Source organism: Panulirus ornatus, chromosome 37 (assembly GCF_036320965.1).
Source record: "Panulirus ornatus isolate Po-2019 chromosome 37, ASM3632096v1, whole genome shotgun sequence".
Lineage (NCBI taxonomy): Eukaryota > Metazoa > Arthropoda > Malacostraca > Decapoda > Palinuridae > Panulirus > Panulirus ornatus.
In genome coordinates, this window is record NC_092260.1 from 30,600,736 (window position 1) to 30,620,667 (window position 19,932).

General features: G+C 39.6%; 1 protein-coding gene across 1 annotated transcript in view; it reads right to left on the reverse strand.

Moving 5' to 3' along the window:
* Window positions 1-582: 582 nt before the first annotated feature.
* Fmr1 (synaptic functional regulator FMR1) overlaps window positions 583-19,932 on the reverse strand; it is a 150,669-nt gene continuing 131,319 nt past the window's right edge. The window contains exons 10-11 of the mRNA XM_071684215.1: window positions 10,926-11,087; window positions 583-3,149 (exon numbers count right to left, since the gene is read on the reverse strand). Of these exons, the coding sequence (XP_071540316.1) occupies window positions 2,737-3,149; window positions 10,926-11,087 (575 nt within the window). The 3' untranslated portion in view covers window positions 583-2,736. The remainder of the gene's footprint in view (window positions 3,150-10,925; window positions 11,088-19,932) is intronic.

Sequence of the window (19,932 nt, forward strand, 5' to 3'; positions counted from 1 at the left end):
CAGTAATTCATTTCATCGACCAACCCTTAGGGGTGGATGATCAGCTGGGTTGACTATGGGCCAACTGCACTAATCAGGACTAAAAACTATGTGCTCAACCCTGGGTGGCCAGTGAATGTGTCATGGTCAAGAACGCTAACCGATACACCTCAGGAGTCATCCTTGTTTGGCTCCTTCTTGTTCCATCTTTTAGAAACTTGAGATACAAGGGAAAGTTTTCCAGCCCCCTTCTCCCACCCCATTTAGTCACCTTCTACAATATGCAAGGAATATGGAGGTAGAATTATCTCTCCTCTACCTTTGGGATATATTGTTACACTCAAAAAACTTAAAGGGTACATATTTTCATTCACTTTTTAATTTTTCATTACCGAGGTAGCATTTAGAACAGAGGACTGAAGTTTAAGAGGAAATATCCTCACTTGGCCCCCTTCTTTGTTCCTTCTTTTGGAAAATTAATAACAGGAAGGGTGGATTTCCAGCCCCCTGCTCCCTCGCCTCACTTTTCTATACATATGTTTATACACCAATCTAATGGCATGTGGGTGGGTACATTTCTAAGATTCAAGGAGATGTCTAGTCTTAAAGGCCAGTTAAGGTTTATTTAAGAAACCAGTAACAAGCTCTGTACATAACACTTTAACAGTATGTAGTATTTCCAGACAATCAGTAACAAATGTAATATGTAGACCCAACACTGACTTCATTGGTCAAATAAAAGCCCTGGGCCATAACAATAAGTATTAACTTTGAGAAACTTGTAGAATCTGTAATATTGGGCCAGCAATACCTGAAGTATTCTGTTTTCATTAAATATGTTTATCTCAAAAGTTAAATTCATAGAATATATGATATTTATTTAGCCATTTATTTATTCAAGTATGCCTGGAAATGCAGGTTCTATCTCTCTCACTGACAGCAGTTACTGTGGCATTCTTAATATATACAAGACTCTTGGAAAGTCTTATTATATACAAAAAAGCTTTAATAACTCTGAATGCCAATAATGAATCTTGCCACAAACTCCTGGCCAGAATAATCTAGCAGCGCATATCACTGAACACAGCATCCACTGCATACACTATGGATTTCATTCTCATGTGAAAAAATGTTGATTACAACTGGCAATTTCATGCAAAATTTAGATCTTAATCACACCAGTTATTCATGAAACCTCTTGATCAAGCAATATGAAAGATAATATCAAACACTGCTCCAGCTCCTGAGAGCTAGAGAGTTTGGGTAGAGCCATAATCATTGTTCTTAATTTCATAATTAAAGAATAAAGAAAAAGTAAATGATACCAAATTAACATATCATATTACTATGTTAAACAAAAATAGTTGGCAAGTTGTGTATATGGCTGCACTATTTATATACTTCCATAACTCTAAAAAGCTATGGAGCTGAGGCATAGCCATAACTATTGTTCTTAAAATCAAAACTGAAACGTACAAACAGCCATCAAGAGACACCATACTGATACTTTGTATGTACTTCTCTATTTTTTCTAACTACAAACAAAAATACATGGTTTTAGAATCAAACATGAAAATACACTGAGAGCTCACATTAGATGGTATTCAACAATAACCACAGCTTTACCATGTATGGTCATAATCAAGCCACCTGTGAGGGGCTATGCTGTTTCACAAGTCATCAGTATGTTGGGTTGTCCTTTATCAATGGGATTGGCCATGTCATGATTAGCAACCACCTTTGTACTTGGTATAACCAGACAAAGAAATATGCTTTGTAATATCACTGAACTAATTTCAAATGGAATAACCACATGCAGTATGGAATTCAGACAAACACAAATGTAAACTAAAATAAAGCAACAATGCCTACAAAAGACAAAATTAGCCAAAAGATACAAGCCATTCTACAACTATTAGAGCCCAGTCATATTTTTTGTTATAAAGATCTCAAAATTTTATAAACTATACTCAGTTGGGGTTATTTTTCTAGAAAATAAGAAGTTTGATTTGGTACAAGCCTATTTCAATCGCAGCACTGTACTTCAAATTAGTTATAGTTTCAATCACTAAATATCCATAACCATAAATTCTTTGAAACTGTAGGTAATCATTAAAATATACAAGTAAGAAAACTGAACAAATGAAAACATTGTTTCATGGAACAACAAGCAGCCTGTTACAAAAATTTATGTTCCAAATTCAAGCTAAGTCTTCAATGTTAGTCACAAGATAAAAGAAATGCACTGAGAGAATTATTCACCAGTAATTCAATTTACAAATCTGGTCAAACAGAATTCTTTTTGAATATGCATATACAAGTTTTATCATTCATTTTATATTCAAAACCTTATGAATATAATTGTAAGCCACCAAAAGATTCGATTTCATTTGTTCTGTTTTGTTCAGTTGAGCTTCACATTGGTCTTGGTACTCAATATTTATTGGTGATGTATTCTAGTCCCATCCTAACAAATGCATAGATTCATCTCATTCTGTCTACATTATGGGGAAGTCATCTTCAATGGCCTTTTTAAAAAGAACAAGAAAGGCAACAATTTAGGTCCAGTTTGTTATTACGATATGTGTGGTGGATTACTTCAGGGAGGATCTTGTTCTACCTCACCAGCAGCAGTTCAACCTCAATATATAAATACAGTTGGAGAGACTGACTTGGAGCTGCCAATTCAGTCTAATTGCAAATATCACATGATGGGGAGGGAGGCCATCCCTTAAGCTCTAAAACTGTCCCCATCTTCTAATTGCCATTTACTGCTGACGGCTGAGGCTTACGAGGCTGTGCTGGTGGACGTCGTCCTGGTGACTGCCGAGCAGGTGTACCCTCATGACGAGGAGGTCTCCTGCTAGGCATTGTTCCTTCCCTGCTAGATGGTCCATCTGGCTGACCCCGTCCTCTGCCTCGACGTCCACTATAGTCAGCAGCTGGGGTACGTTCTTTAGAAGCCCGTCCTGACACTGACTGAGTGTCCCAGTTTTCACACGAAGCAGTCCAATTTTCATCACCAGCCCAGCCTTCATTTGCAGAGGTACTCCATCCTTCATCAGCAGAGGTACCCCAACTATCTCCATCATGAGCATCATTACCACCCCCACGACGGCGATACTTGCGATGTCGACGTCTGCGCCTCTTTCCTTCACTAGTAACTGATTCTGAAAAAAAAACTTCCAAAAGTGAGCATACTATCTTCTTGGATGTTTACTCTATGACCAATGGACTGGACATATAGAGTGGCTACCCCTTCCATTTAACTGATTATCTGAAAATTAGCAATGTAGTCTGGGTTACAGGAAGTATTTGAAAATCTAAGAGATGACATCCAATCAAAAAGGATATTGCAAAAAAATCTTTAAGAGATACATAATGTTTTTAAAAAAACCTTACTTCCTCTCTGTAATATCAATTATGTACTTTCCAAATTCTAAATAAAATTTATTATGATCTTTACACGGTAACTTTCAAACCCCTTCCCCATATACAGTATCCCTTTGTTCTCTCAGCTAATTTCTGCTTTTCCTATGTCTATTATTATTTTTAACATTAATAAATATTAGACCTTTAATGGGTCTTTCAGTGACCAGTTATTCATTTATTTATTTTATTTATTTATTTTGCTTTGTCGCTGTCTCCCGTGTTAGCAAGGTAGCACAAGGAAACAGATGAAAGAATGGCCCAACCCACCCACATACACATGTATATACATAAACGTCTACACACGTAAATATACATACCTATACATCTCAACGTATACATATATATACACACACAGACATATACATATAAACACATGTACATAATTCATACTGTCTGCCATCATTCATTCCCATCGCCACCTCACCACACATGAAATAACAACTCCCTCCCCTCCTCATGTGTGCGAGGTAGCGTTAGGAAAAGACAACAAAGGCCCTATTCGTTCACACTCAGTCTCTAGCTGTCATGAAATAATACACCGAAACCACAGCTCCCTTTCCACATCCAGGCCCAACAGAACTTTTCATGGTTTACCCCAGATGCTTCACATGCCTGGTTCAATCCAATTCACTCTATTCCTTGCACGCCTTTCACCTTCCTGCATGTTCAGGTCCCGATCACTCAAAATCTTTTTCACTCCATCTTTCCACCTCCAATTTGGTCTCCCACTTCTCCTCATTCCCTCCACCTCTGACACATATATCCTCTTGGTCAATCTTTCCTCACTCATTCTCTCCCTGTGACCAAACCATTTCAAAACACCCTTTTCTGCTCTCTCAACCACACTCTTTTTATTACCACACATCTCTCTTACCCTTACATTACTTACTCGATCAAACCACCTCACACCACATATTGTCCTCAAACATCTCATTTCAAGCACATCCACCCTCCTCCGCACAACTCTATCCATAGCCCACGCCTTGCAACCATACAACATTGTTGGAACCACTATTCCTTCAAACATACCCACCTTTGCTTTCCGAGATAATGTTCTCGACTTCCACACATTCTTCAATGCTCCCAGAATTTTCGCCCCCTCCCCCACCCTATGATTCACTTCTGCTTCCATGGTTCCATCCGCTGCCAAATCCACTCCCATATATCTAAAACACTTCACTTCCTCCAGTTTTTCTCCATTCAAACTTACCTCCCAATTGACTTGACCCTGAACCCTACTGTACCTAACAACCTTGCTCTTATTCACATTTACTCTCAGCTTTCTTCTTTCACACACTTTACCAAACTCAGTCACCAGCTTCAGCAGTTTCTCACATGAATCAGCCACCAGCGCTGTATCATCAGCGAACAACAACTGACTCACTTCCCAAGCTTTCTCATCCACAACAGGCTGCATACTTGCCCCTCTTTCCAAAACTCTTGCATTCACCTCCCTAACAACCCCATCCTTAAACAAATTAAACAACCGTGGAGACATCAAACACCCCTGCCGCAATTCTACATTCACTGAGAACCAATCACTTTCCTCTTTTCCTATACGTACACATGCCTTACATCCTCGATAAAAACTTATCACTGCTTCTAACAACTTGCTTCCCACACCATATATTCTTCATACCTTCCACAAAGCATCTCTATCAACTCTATCATATGCCTTCTCCAGATCCGTAAATGCTACATACAAATCCATTTGCTTTTCTAAGTATTTCTCACATACATTATTCAAAGCACACACCTGATCCACACATCCTCTACCACTTCTGAAACCACACTGCTCTTCCCCAATCTGATGCTCTGTACATGCCTTCACCCTCTCAATCAATACCCTCCCATATAATTTACCAGGAATACTCAACAAACTTATACCTCTGTAATTTGAGCACTCACCTTTGTCCCTTTTGCCTTTGTACAATGGCACTATGCAAGCACTCTGCCAATCCTCAGGCACCTCACCATGAATCATACATACATTAATTAAATAACCTTACCAACCAGTCAACAATACAGTCACCCCCTTTTTTTAATAAATTCCACTGCAATACCATCCAAACCCACTGCCTTGCCAGCTTTCATCTTCCGCAAAGCTTTTACTTCCTCTTCTCTGTTTACCAAATCATTTTCCCTAACCCTCTCACTTTGCACACCACCTCGACCAAAACACCCTATATCTGCCACTCTATCATCAAACACATTCAACAAACCTTCAAAATACTCACTCCATCTCCTTCTCACATTACCACTACTTGTTATCACCTCCCCATTTGCCCCTTTCACTAAAGTGAAGTGACCATATATCCTCAAATACCCATGGCATACCTTCATTCTGTTTAACTGTCTAAAACTGTCATTTTAAGTTTAAAACTAAACAGGTTGAGATAAACTCCCTAGCACTTCCATTCTATTAACACCTAAAAATATCTCTATAAAGCCAAAGCCTCTTATTTTCTTTGTGCCCTGGTATGTATGTCAGCTTCCACCTAAATCAAAAAGTAAAGTTCACTATATAAAGCAATAAGTAATTTCCAATAATGCAATGAACTTCACATATTCTGTCATGTGTCAGGATTTAAAATAATGAAGGTCATTTTTGCAAACGATGAGCTTCAGATATGATACTGCATATGATACACATGGTAATGCGCTCAGAGCTCCACCTCAAGATACGAATCCTATTATTCTATTTCATATAAGTAAGCCTTGGTTTTAAAAAGATGACAACATGCATGCAGTTTTCAAGTGGATGTTAGATACCAAGTGATAAAAATCAAGGAGACTTGTGTGAGGAAGTACCAGGAGAGACTGAGTACAGAATGGAAAAAGGTGAGAATAAAGGACGTAAGGGAAATGGGGGAGGAATGGGATGTATTTAGGGAAGCAGTGATGGCTTGCGCAAAAGATGCTTGTGGCATGAGAAGCATGGGAGGTGGGCAGATTAGAAAGGGTAGTGAGTGGTGGGATGAAGAAGTAACATTATTAGTGAACGAGAAGAGAGAGGCATTTGGACGATTTCTGCAAGGAAATAATACAAATGATTGGGAGATGTATAAAGGAAAGAGGCAGGAAGGAGGTCAAGAGAAAGATGCAAGAGGCAAAAAAGAGGGCAAATGAGAGTTGGGGTGAAAGAGCATCATTAAATTTTAGGGAGAATAAAAAGATGTTTTGGAAGGAGGTAAATAAAGTGCATAAGACAAGGGAACAAATGGGGACATCAGTGAAGGGGGCTAATGGGGAGGTGATAACAAGTAGAGGTAATGTGAGAAGATGGAATGAGTATTTTGAAGGTTTGTTGAATGTGTTTGATGATAGAGTGGCAGATACAGGGTGTTTTGGTCGAGGCGGTGTGCAAAGTGAGAGGGTTAGGGAGAATGATTTGGCAAACAGAGAAGAGGTAGTAAAAGCTTTGCTGTAAAGTGTGTGAAATAAGAAAGCTGAGAGTAAATGTGAATAAGAGCAAGGTTATTAGGTACAGTAGGGTTGAGAGACAAGTCAATTGGGAGGTAAGTTTGAATTGAGAAAAACTGGAGGAAGTGAAGTGTTTTAGATATCTGGGAGTGGATTTGGCAGCGGATGGAGCCATGGAAGCGGAGGTGAGTCATAGGGTGTGAGAGGGGGGGCGAAAGTACTGGGAGCACTGAAAAATGTGTGGAAGGTGAGAACATTACTTGGAAAGCAAAAATGGGTATGTTTGAAGGAATAGTGGTTCCAACAATGTTATATGGTTGCGAGGCATGGGCTATAGATAGAGTTGTGTGGGGGAGGGTGGATGTGTTGGAAATGAGATGTTTGAGGACAATATGTGGTGTGAGGTGGTTTGATCGAGTAAGCAATGAAAGGGTAAAAGAGATGTGTGGTAATAAAAAAGTGTGGTTGAGAGAGCAGAAGAGGGTGTTTTGAAATGCTTTGGTCACATGGAGAGAATGAGTGAGGAGAGGTTGACAAAGAGGATATATGTGTCAGAGGTGGAAGGAATGAGAAGTGGGAGACCAAATTGGAGGTGGAAAGATGGAGTGAAAAAGATTTTGAGTGATTGGGGCCTGAACATGCAGGAGGGTGAAAGGCATGCAAGGAATAGAGTGAATTGGAACAATGTGGTATACCGGGGTCGACGTGCTGTCAATGGATTGAACCAGGGTATGTGAAGCATCTGGGGTAAACCATGGATAGTTTTGTGGGGCCTGGATGTGGAAAGGGAGCTGTGGTTTCAGTGCTTTATACATGACAGCTAGAGACTGAGTGTGACTGAATGTGGCCTTTGTTGTCTTTTCCTAGTGCTACCTCACGCACATGCGCGGGGGGGTTGTCATTTCATGTGTGGCGGGGTGGCGACGGGAATGAATAAGGGCAGACAGTATGAATTATGTACATGTGTATATATGTATATGTCTGCAAGTATATATATGTAGACGTTGAGATGTATAGGTATGTATATGTGCTGTGTGTGGACGTGTATGTATATACATGTGTATGTGGGTGGGATGGGCCATTCCTTCATCTGTTTCCTTGCGCTACCTCGCAAATGTGGGAGACAGCAACAAAGTATGATAAAATAAAAATCAATATCTCTAACTACAGATTATGGCTTATATTTTGCATGTCATTGAGGAGTAATTTCAAACACATTTCTTTAAATCAGGCATTATCTTTATTCTTATTTTCCAAAATAATAAAAAGATTGACATTTCAATTTTGATTCCTTAGATCAGGAAGAACCACTTCTATAATGATCACTATGGACATGCATGGCTTTAACTGGTATCATCAAAGGGATTATGGAGTGCAATAAAAAATCCTACAATGACATTCTTAAAAGTGCAACACACCATACAAAGACACCTAGGTACTGAAAAGTAAGAAGCCCTTGGTAACATTTACACCTGCACTGGGATATTTTTCCATTTAACATTCTGATAGGGTGGGGGAGGGGGCGAAAATCCTGGGAGCCTTGAAGAATGTGTGGAAGTCGAGAACATTATCTCGGAAAGCAAAAATGGCTATGTTTGAAGGAATAGTGGTTCCAACAATGTTGTATGGTTGCGAGGCGTGGACTATGGATAGAGTAGTGCATAGGAGGGTGGATGTGCTGGAAATGAGATGTTTGAGGACAATATGTGGTGTGAGGTGGTTTGATCGAGTAAGTAATGTAAGGGTAAAAGAGATGTGTGGAAATAAGAAGAACCTGGTTGAGAAAGCAGAAGAGGGTGTTTTGAGATGGTTTGGGCACATGGAGAGAATGAGTGAGGAAAGATTGACCAAGACGATATATGTGTCAGAGGTGGAGGGAACGAGGAGAAGTGGGAGACTGAATTGGAGGTGGAAAGATGGAGTGAAAAAGATTTTGAGTGATCGGGGCCTGAACATGCAGGAGGGTGAAAGGCGGGCAAGGAATAGAGTAAATTGGATCGATGTGGTATACCGGGGTCGATGTGCTGTCAATGGATTGAATCACGGCATGTGAAGCATCTGGGGTAAAACATGGAAAGTTGTGTGGGGCCTGGATGTGGAAAGGGAGCTGTGGTTTCGGGCATTATTGCGTGACAGCTAGAGACTGAGTGTGAATGAATGGGGCCTTTGTTGTCTTTTCCTAGCGCTACCTCGCACACATGAGGGGGGAGGGGGATGTTATTCCATGTGTGGCAAGGTGGCGATGGGAATGAATATAGGCAGACAATGTGAATTGTGTGAATGTGTATATAGGTATATGTCTGTGTGTGTATATATATGTGTACATTGACATGTATGGGTATGTATATTTGCGTGTGTGGACGTGTATGTATATACATGTGTATGGGGGTGGGTTGGGCCATTTCTTTCGTCTGTTTCCTTGCGCTACCTCGCGAACGCGGGAGACAGTGACAAAGCAAAATAAAAAATAAAAAACACTCTGATATATTTAGATGATATATATATCATCTTATTCCAGCAAATCTCCTTAATCCAAATTTCACAGGTTCTTATGTATGGTACATTAACACAAACCAAACTTTACTAAAGCACATGTTATGTTGCTTTACAAACTCACACAGCAATTCTTTTAGAGGGTAGAAAACATCCGTGCATTTGCTTAATTCCAAAATGCCTCTGCTCACTACACATTATATGATGTACAAGTCTGCAACTACAAATTTCCGTACAGGTTGAACCTCATTCATCCAGCAACCTTGAGACTTTGTCATTGCCGGACCACAGAAAATGCCAGAAAACAGAAATTGACCCCTAAGGAAACCCCCATGTAAACACATCCCTGACCCCTCCTCTTGCCAGCTCATTCCACGTACATACTGCTGTATTATCAAAGGTAGAACAAAACTTAATACAGGACAAATTCATTACCATTATACACTTGTTCTGGAGCTAAGTTTTCCACTGCCACTAACTGTGAAAATTTGTCCACAAACTTTGTCGCAGCTTTGTGACAAGTAGATAATGTAAGGAACGACCATACTGTAGCTTAGTACCTGGTTTTGGTCGACTCTTGTTACTACTGTTGTTCTATTGTTATCGTCATGGTAGCCAGCCTGTACTGCATCAGTCCCAGCCAGGTAGCCAGCTCAAACACTCTCACCCAGCATGTATTGCTGTTGCATGTTCGATAGAGAATTGGAATTTCTATCGATCCTTTTAATACAACCTTACATTACAAGCTTCCATGTCAACACTATGCTTTTCTCCGTACACACAATGTGATGAAATTCCATGTCTCCATCCTTGTGAATATTCAGTCATTGTCTGGCTTTAGTTCTCTATGAAAAACTTTGGCCTGTTCAATAAACATCTCCCCAGAAATGCTAACACATTCATTCTATCAGAGATTAAACCACTTGACAAGGGGCACTGTCTAATTCTATACTCCTAGCACTTTTCAAAGTTTTCCAAAACTAAACTTTTCAGGCTTTCATTTTCAGTAAAAAAAATGAATATAAGAAATTAACAGGACTGTTAATTAGCTCAGCTGCAGTGAAAACAGATTTTGGTGCCTTACAGCACTGCCTTGGTGGCAGATCCACAACCTAATAGTGGAAGATTTAAAACATGTCAGACCATGGGAGTTACCAGAGCACAGAGCACCATATTAGAGAGATACAACCTGTATTCCTTATTCCTTACCTCTCCTCCTCACTTTACTTACAGATTTTCTACTGTTCTTCTTCCAATCATCACTCAAATAGAACTTTGTCATTCCTTTCAAACCAAATTTTCTTTTGCAAATTGGAGTAACTAATGTGAATTCATTTCCACAAAAAAGTATCTATCTATATTTCTGATGCCTGTTCTAATTGGAATTCCCTCAAAGGGGTGGCCATGACAACAGTCTCTTTAACTAAAGAACTCCGGTGCCACTTCACAGCCTTTAGTGCCTCACCCTTAACAGGTAACTGGCAGAGGGCAACTCTAGCACAGTGTTTGCAGAGGCTCCTACTTAATATTCCTAATGAGTAATTCTATTTAAAGCTCCTACGTACTACTTCTTTCACAGGAAGTTATAACATACTGACCTCGATCAAGACTTCCAACACTACCAGTTTCAGCTGCATCGAGCACAGTTTCTTCTTCATCAGCCACACGACGCCGTTCATCATTATGACGACGAGACGTTCTGGGTGGCAAAGATGCATCACCTTCATCCCAATCAGGAGTTCCCTGTCGTGACCACTGACCTAAAAGGAAGTGAGAGTTAGAAATTTGTAGACAACGCAGAGGGTAAGTGATCACTCTAGGATGCTAATTTTGCAGCAACCAAAAAATGGACACTATATTATATAACATGTCCCCAGTTCAGTATGTGAAATAATATGTCCACAGTAATCCATAGTCCCAAACAATTTCTAGCTTTATTTAGCCATGATACATTGTATCAAATATCCAAATATATGTTTTCTGATATGCAAAGAGTGAACTGAGTTTAATGAAAATAAGGATATAATATTACTAAGGTCTTAGTACACTGGATTTGATTTATGACTTACCTCGGTGCTTTGAAAGACTCAAGCAGTGGAGACTGCCAGTTTTCCTGATTTATCAGTTACCTAGTTATATCTTCCTTGAAACTATCACACTTGAGTAAAAGCACATTATTTTGTAAAAAAGTGCCCTCTATACCAGTATTCCAACATGGGAAGGTTTGGCTTTTCCTACTTTTGTCAAGACAGGGGACTCTAAAAGAATCAACATTTTTAAGACAACTATATTAAGATTTGCTACATAGTTTGAGAATCTTAGCTTCATTATATAATCCCAGGATTCCTTCTATGTAGCTCCTGCACCTCCATGGCCTTACTACAATCAGAAGCAGGCAAAGGGTGGATTACTTAGAAGTAATAAGTCCTTTCATGAGATTATTTTCTTTTCTCCCACTGACAATGATACATCCCTGCCAAAAGTGTCTTTTTTAAACTTCTGGTGTAACTATATGCGGGCAGAGTTCTGTAATGTCAATATTTTGAAGATAAAATCATGTGCATTATGAGAACAAAGATCACAACTAGGACATTTGACTAGTTGGTGTTTTAGTTTTTGTTTCAGTTTCATTTTGGGGAGTCACATATATGATCCAAACAAGGAGCCAGAACAAAACGTCCCCTAAAACAGAAGTGGACTGAGACTAAAATGGCCTGTCTGATGTGAGGTATAAGTGGTTGGCTTTTTCACTGAGTAAACCAATGATACTGAATCAAAGACTGAAATTCTATAATTAAAAAAATCCATGAATAAACAAAAAACACCAGTTCACAAAAGAAATTGCTGAATTAACTAGGTTCTAAACCCTTGAATGCTATTTCATCTCCAGATGTACATATTTCATATGTTTTGGAGACTTACCTAATTTCGCAGCTCAGTCTAGGACCCAACTGGATTGATGTACTCCTAGCTTCTCAGGCTGGCTGAGGCCATGGCCTGTAGATCTACATGATCTCATTGCCTGACTAGTCAGTTATATTATTAGATATCAATCCAATGAATTTTCAAAATTCTTCACTGAGCAGTCCCCAGTGTTTCTACTATTTGCAACCAGGGTGCTGAGTGGTTTCAGGACTTAAATATTTACATTTTCTTAATGTATTGAAGGCACCGACAAAGTTTCAGTGGTATCTTACTGTTTTCCAATTATGCTACGCCAACAGTAAGTGATTTCCTATATTTTCCATGTGAAAACATATCTCTCCTGGTAATATCTTAGGCTTTCTGTCACATGGGGAAGGTTCATTAAGGGTACAAGCATGATGCTTTCAGGGTAAAATCATACATCAGGTAACTGAGATGAGTGTTTCTAAAGGTGTGAGCACCAGCAAGCTGTCTCATTGAGTCTCAGGCTATTTTGAAGGAACATTCTTTCTTTACTCTTCCAGTCTATCTTTAATCCACTGCTACACACTCATTCAAAGCCTTTTGCTCCTTTTCCACCATTCCTTAACCATGTATATCTGTGGATCATTTCGTTCTGAAAAAAGGAGTTCACAAGGAATAAACCCCTCTCAGCACAAATATCCAAAAGATAGTTTCCATTCTCATTTACTCCAATCACTTCCCATCTACCTACTATCTCACCAATTCCATTACACCCCACTTTTGCATTCATATCACCCAATATTCATTACTAACCCAGATTGTGTTGGGAATCCACTCACAAAAAATGTTCCAACCACGTACCTGTCTGCTGTGAGATACTCAACTTGACAAAGGATGTATGGAAACAACAGTCAGACCCCTGAGAAAATCTGTGTCCTACCATACTTTGTATTCTAAAGTATGCAAAATCATCAGAGAATACCAAGAATGACTCAAAATTCTTATTCTTAGAAAGGGAATGTTCCATATGATGTGAATTACTAGGAGTAATTTCAGGCTGCATGTCTCAAAAGACACTGTTGTGGAATAAAACATAACAGTTAATGGATTCTTCTGAAGTGAACATGAAAGGAGGCTATGCAACATGAAAATAAGACTACATAAACTCATGTGCTTTTTAAAGAACAGAATCTCTATCTAAACAGAAGATTTACCATACTAGTGTAGAATACATCATACATGAACCAGGAAGGCTGCTAAACTACACTTTCAAAGATGTGTCAGTTTCACGATACAACATGAGTTTAATGTTCATTCATTCATCTCAAAATGTAACAATGAAGAGCTTTCATCCTTATGGATGAGCTATCTGAATTTGGTTGATATTCATTCAATATACAACTGGGCTGTCTGATAGGGCAATCTTGTAAATGTTTTCTCAATCCAACTATTGGAAAAATGGTGACCAAGGCATGTTCCTTTGACTATATGAATTATGTGAACTATTAACTCAAACATTTTACTTCACTGTCACACATAGCCATCAGCAAAATGCCTAAATCCCACAATGATCCAAAGAATATTGAAACACTTGTTAAATTTGGCCATAAACCAATATGGAAAGAATCTTTATCAAAACATAGAAGAGACAACAAAGAAAATAAGTAGTTTGTGGAACTTAAGAGCTAGTTCCAAGGGAGGTCTAGTAAGCAAGCACTAAGTAACTATAACTTGTACAAAAGCAATTATGGAAAAAAGGAGGAAAAATTGCTGAGGTATTGGTATCTGGCATAATACATACAAGTATGAAGTTATCATATATACAAAGACATGAATATTGCACAAGTAACCATTAGCACTCTGAAAAATGAATGGACAAATTTTCTCTGAATATAATGAGCTACTTTCAACATAAGAGGTCCTCAAAATCAATGGCACACAAGTGACAGGAATCTTTCCTTAGATTAATAAATGACAATATTCTGATTGAAGAGGCTTGTTTAAGCTTTCATGACAAAATGGTTAAAAGTGAAATAAAAACATTCAATGATTCAAAAACATCAAGTTATCTATCTAACGATCTATCTAAATCTCTGATGCCTGTTCCAAATGAACTCCCTCAAGGGGATGGCCACAGCAATAAAGTTTCCATGACTAATGAACTCTAGCGGTGCTTCTCAGCCTTTAGTGCCTCACTCTTAAGAGACTAATGGCAAAGGGCAACTCTAGCACAGTGTCTGCAGAGGCTCCTACCTAATTTTCCAACCAACTACTTCTATCTAATGCTCATACCTGCTACTTCTACCTAATGTTTCTATCATATGTTCCTGCCTAAATGTTCGTACTTATTACTTCTATCTACTGCTCCTACCATTTTGTCAAAAGGCAGGGCTACCACATGATGCTCACCACAGGAAAATCTAAAGTTATGAAGAATAGGCTGTGCGAGTTAAGTGTTCGGTATGACAAGAAGATATTGCATGTTTGTGGACAGAATGCCAGCAGGCCACATGTGAGTGAGGACAGAATGCCAGTAGGCCACATGCGAGTGAGGACAGAATGCCAGAAGTCCATGTGTGACTGAGGCAGAAAGAAAAGACAGCTACTTAGGTAAGGAGTGCAACTTGAAAACCAATGAAGTGCTGACTTGCTAAGCAGCTGTCAATGACCCTCTAATACATCAAACTTATCAAAAACATAAAGCAAGACAGCAAACTAAAGGCAATCTGAAAGCACCTCACATAAAATGCTGGTGGCTGCAATGAAAAGTCTGGGTATGAAGACTCTTATTAAAACATCTTTTACAGCCTACACCATGGTCTCTTCCCAACACTGATAAGTATGAAGAAACTAGCATGTTGTTGGCAAAAGCAATCCAATCTGCACACATCAGAGAGATCATGAAGCTTCTCTATGTGGCATACAAGTAGAATGAAAGGACCTTTGGGAAACTCTCAGAGTTAATGCACAGCCTTCCTTTATAAAATTCATTGTTAGCAGCTGAGATGACATAGTTTTCAGGCTGATGACAGCCTCTCTTTCCACACAGTCTTCAATGCTCCTTTAGCCTTCATTCCCTCACTTACCCTATTCTCACATCCATTTCCATTGTCCATTTTTTTTTTTTTTTTTAACTTTCTAAAATGGGAAACAGAAGAAGGAGTCACGCAGGGAATGCTCATCCTCCTCGAAGGCTCAGACTGGGGTGTCTAAATGTGTGTGGATGTAACCAAGATGTGAAAAAAGGAGAGATAGGTAGTATGTTTGAGGAAAGGAACCTGGATGTTTTTGCTCTGAGTGAAACGAAGCTTAAGGGTAAAGGGGAAGAGTTGTTTGGGAATGTCTTGGGAGTAAAGTCAGGGGTTAGTGAGAGGACAAGAGCAAGGGAAGGAGTAGCAGTACTCCTGAAACAGGAGTTGCGGGAGTATGTGATAGAATGTAAGAAAGTAAATTCTCGATTAATATGGGTAAAAATGAAAGTTGATGGAGAGAGATGGGTGATTATTGGTGCATATGCACCTGGGCATGAGAAGAAAGACCAGGAGAGGCAAGTGTTTTGGGAGCAGCTGAATGAGTGTGTTAGTGGTTTTGATGCACGAGACCGGGTTATAGTGATGGGTGATTTGAATGCAAAGGTGAGTAATGTGGCAGTTGAGGGAATAATTGGTATACATGGGGTGTTCAGTGTTGTAAATGGAAATGGTGAAGAGCTTGTAGATTTATGTGCTGAAAAAGGACTGGTGATTGGGAATACCTGGTTTAAAAAGTGAGATATACATAAGTATACGTATGTAAGTAGGAGAGATGGCCAGAGAGCGTTATTGGATTACGTGTTAATTGACAGGCGCGCGAAAGAGAGACTTTTGGAAGTTAATGTGCTGAGAGGTGCAACTGGAGGGATGTCTCATCATTATCTTGTGGAGGCTAAGGTGAAGATTTGTATGGGTTTTCAGAAAAGAAGAGTGAATGTTGGGGTGAAGAGGGTGGTGAGAGTAAGTGAGCTTGGGAAGGAGACTTGTGTGAGGAAGTACCAAGAGAGACTGAGTACAGAATGGAAAAAGGTGAGAACAATGGAAGTAAGGGGAGTGGGGGAGGAATGGGATGTATTTAGGGAATCAGTGATGGATTGCACAAAAGATGCTTGTGGCATGAGAAGAGTGGGAGGTGGGTTAATTAGAAAGGGTAGTGAGTGGTGGGATGAAGAAGTAAGATTATTAGTGAAAGAGAAGAGAGAGGCATTTGGACAATTTTTGCAGGGAAAAAATGCAATTGAGTGGGAGATGTATAAAAGAAAGAGACAGGAGGTCAAGAGAAAGGTGCAAGAGGTGAAAAAGAGGGCAAATGAGAGTTGGGGTGAGAGAGTATCATTAAATTTTAGGGAGAATAAAAAGATGTTCTGGAAGGAGGTAAATAAAGTGCGTAAGACAAGGGAGCAAATGGGAACTTCAGTGAAGGGCGCAAATGGGGAGGTGATAACAAGTAGTGGTGATGTGAGAAGGAGATGGAGTGAGTATTTTGAAGGTTTGTTGAATGTGTTTGATGATACAGTGGAAGATATAGGGTGTTTTGGTCGAGGTGGTGTGCAAAGTGAGAGGGTTAGGGAAAATGATTCGGTAAACAGAGAAGAGGTAGTAAAAGCTTTGTGGAAGATGAAAGCCAGCAAGGCAGCAGGTTTGGATGGTATTGCAATGGAATTTATTAAAAAAGGGGGTGACTGTATTATTGACTGGTTGGTAAGGTTATCTAATGTATGTGTGACTCATGGTGAGGTGCCTGAGGATTGGAGGAATGCGTGCATAGTGCCATTGTACAAAGGCAAAGGGGATAAGAGTGAGTGCTCAAATTACAGAGGTATAAGTTTGTTGAGTATTCCTGGGAAATTATATGGGAGGGTATTGATTGAGAGGGTGAAGGCATGTACAAAGCATCAGATTGGGGAAGAGCAGTGTGGTTTCAGAAGTGGTAGAGGATGTGTGGATCAGGTGTTTGCTTTGAAGAATGTATGTGAGAAATACTTAGAAAAGCAAATGGATTTGTATGTAGCATTTATGGATCTGGAGAAGGCATATGATAGAGTTGATAGAGATGCTCTGTGGAAGGTATTAAGAATATATGGTGTGGGAGGCAATTTGTTAGAAGCAGTGAAAAGTTTTTATCGAGGATGTAAGGCATGTGTATGTGTAGGAAGAGAGGAAAGTGATTGGTTTTCAGTGAATGTAGGTTTGCAGCAGGGGTGTGTGATGTCTCCATGGTTGTTTAATTTGTTTATGGATGGGGTTGTTAGGGAGGTGAACGCAAGAGTGTTGGAAAGAGGGGCAAGTATGAAGTCTGTTGGGGATGAGAGAGCTTGGGAAGTGAGTCAGTTGTTGTTCGCTGATGATACAGCACTGGTGGCTGATTCATGTGAGAAACTGCAGAAGCTGGTGACTGAGTTTGGTAAAGTGTGTGAAAGAAGAAAGTTAAGAGTAAATGTGAATAAGAGCAAGGTTATTAGGTACAGTAGGGTTGAGGGTCAAGTCAATTGGGAGGTAAGTTTGAATGGAGAAAAACTGGAGGAAGTAAAGTGTTTTAGATATCTGGGAGTGGATCTGGCAGCAGATGGAACAATGGAAGCGGAAGTGGATCATAGGGTGGGGGAGGGGGCGAAAATTCTGGGGGCCTTGAAGAATGTGTGGAAGTCGAGAACATTATCTCGGAAAGCAAAAATGGGTATGTTTGAAGGAATAGTGGTTCCAACAGTGTTGTATGGCTGCGAGGCATGGGCTATGGATAGAGTTGTGCGCAGGAGGATGGATGTGCTGGAAATGAGATGTTTGAAGACGATGTGTGGTGTGAGGTGGTTTGATCGAGTAAGTAACATAAGGGTAAGAGAGGTGTGTGGAAACAAAAAGAGCGTGGTTGAGAGAGCAGAAGAGGGTGTTTTGAAATGGTTTGGGCACATGGAGAGAATGAGTGAGGAAAGATTGACCAAGAGGATATATGTGGCGAGGTGGAGGGAACGAGGAGAAGTGGGAGACCAAATTGGAGGTGGAAAGATGGAGTGAAAAAGATTTTGTGTGATCGGGGCCTGAACATGCAGGAGGGGGAAAGGAGGGCAAGGAATAGAGTGAATTGGATCGATGTGGTATACCGGGGTTGACGTGCTGTCAATGGGCATGTGAAGCGTCTGGGGTAAACCATGGAAAGCTGTGTAGGTATGTATATTTGCGTGTGTGGACGTATGTATATACATGTGTATGGGGGTGGGTTGGGCCATTTCTTTCGTCTGTTTCCTTGCGCTACCTCGCAAACGCAGGAGACAGCGACAAAGCCAAAAGAAAAAAAAAAAAATTCCATTGTCTATTTGTTGCCATGTCCACTCTCAGTTATTCAAAACACTGCAAGTTTTCACCATTCCAACTCACACACCAACCAACCTGCAACTTTACACTGCTAAACCTCATATTTATTCTACTCTTTCTCCTTTCACACACTCTCCCAAACACAGACACCAACTTTTGAAGTTTCTCTCTTGAATTTGCCACTAGTGCTATGTCACCAGTAAACAACTCACTCACTTACCAGTTTACCTCATCCCCTACAGAATTCCCCTTTTCAAGGCCCTTGTATTTATCTCCCTCAGCACACCAAACATAAACAAAAGACAGAGCCATGGAGATATCACACACCCCATTGCAAACCCATTTTCACATGGAACAACTCACTCTCTACCTAGTCATACACACACCTTCTTCTCTCGACAAAACTCCTCACTACTTCTAATAGCTTTAATCCCATGCCATATACTCCTAACACCTTCCACAGCATCTCCATCAAACCTATCTTATGCATTTTCCAAATCCATAAATTCCACATACAAATCCTGTTGCTTTAAGAGTTTATCACACATTATTCAAAGCAAACACCTGATCCATATATCCTCTAACAACCCTGAGGCCACATTTCCCTCCAAGTCTGATGCTCTGTGTATACGCTACTATCCTCTCAATCACCACTCTTCCATGCAACTTACCAGGTACACTTGACAAAACTTATGCCTCTGTAAGTCAAATAATCACCTTTGCTACCCTTGCCTTTATACAATAGCACTAAATATTGTAAGTCAAATAATCACCTTTGCTCCCCTTACCTTTATACAATAGCACTAAATATGCATTCTGCTAATACTCACTGCATTTCACAATGATTCATACATACACTGAAAAACTTAACCCAATTAAAATGTCACCCCATTTCTTAGGAAATTCAACAGCAATAACAGTGACTCCAGCTACCTTGCCATATTTCATCCTATGCAAGGTTTTCACCACCTCCCATCTCTTCACCAAACCATTGTGAATTACATATAATGAAAATAAAGAGTATGTGGGAGGTCAAAAATGATGAGGACAAGGTTAGGCTTTGATTCACAACATGGTGGTGCTTACAAAGTTTGTATTAGGTTGTTTATATAAACCATTTTTTTTGAGGTGTAGAAGGAAATCCTTTTGTATATGTCTTCTGTGTATGATTTTTAGAAAATATATATTTGCTTAGAAAATAGAAACTTATAAGTAAAAATGTGGTCTGAAAAACTGTGAAACATTTCACATGCATTTGAGAAAAATGAATCTATAGTAAACATTTACTCTGGGAAATCCTGCACAAAACTGATATTAGATTACTTACAGTATTCATTGAAAGGAAAGTTATACAACAGATATGAAATATTTTTGC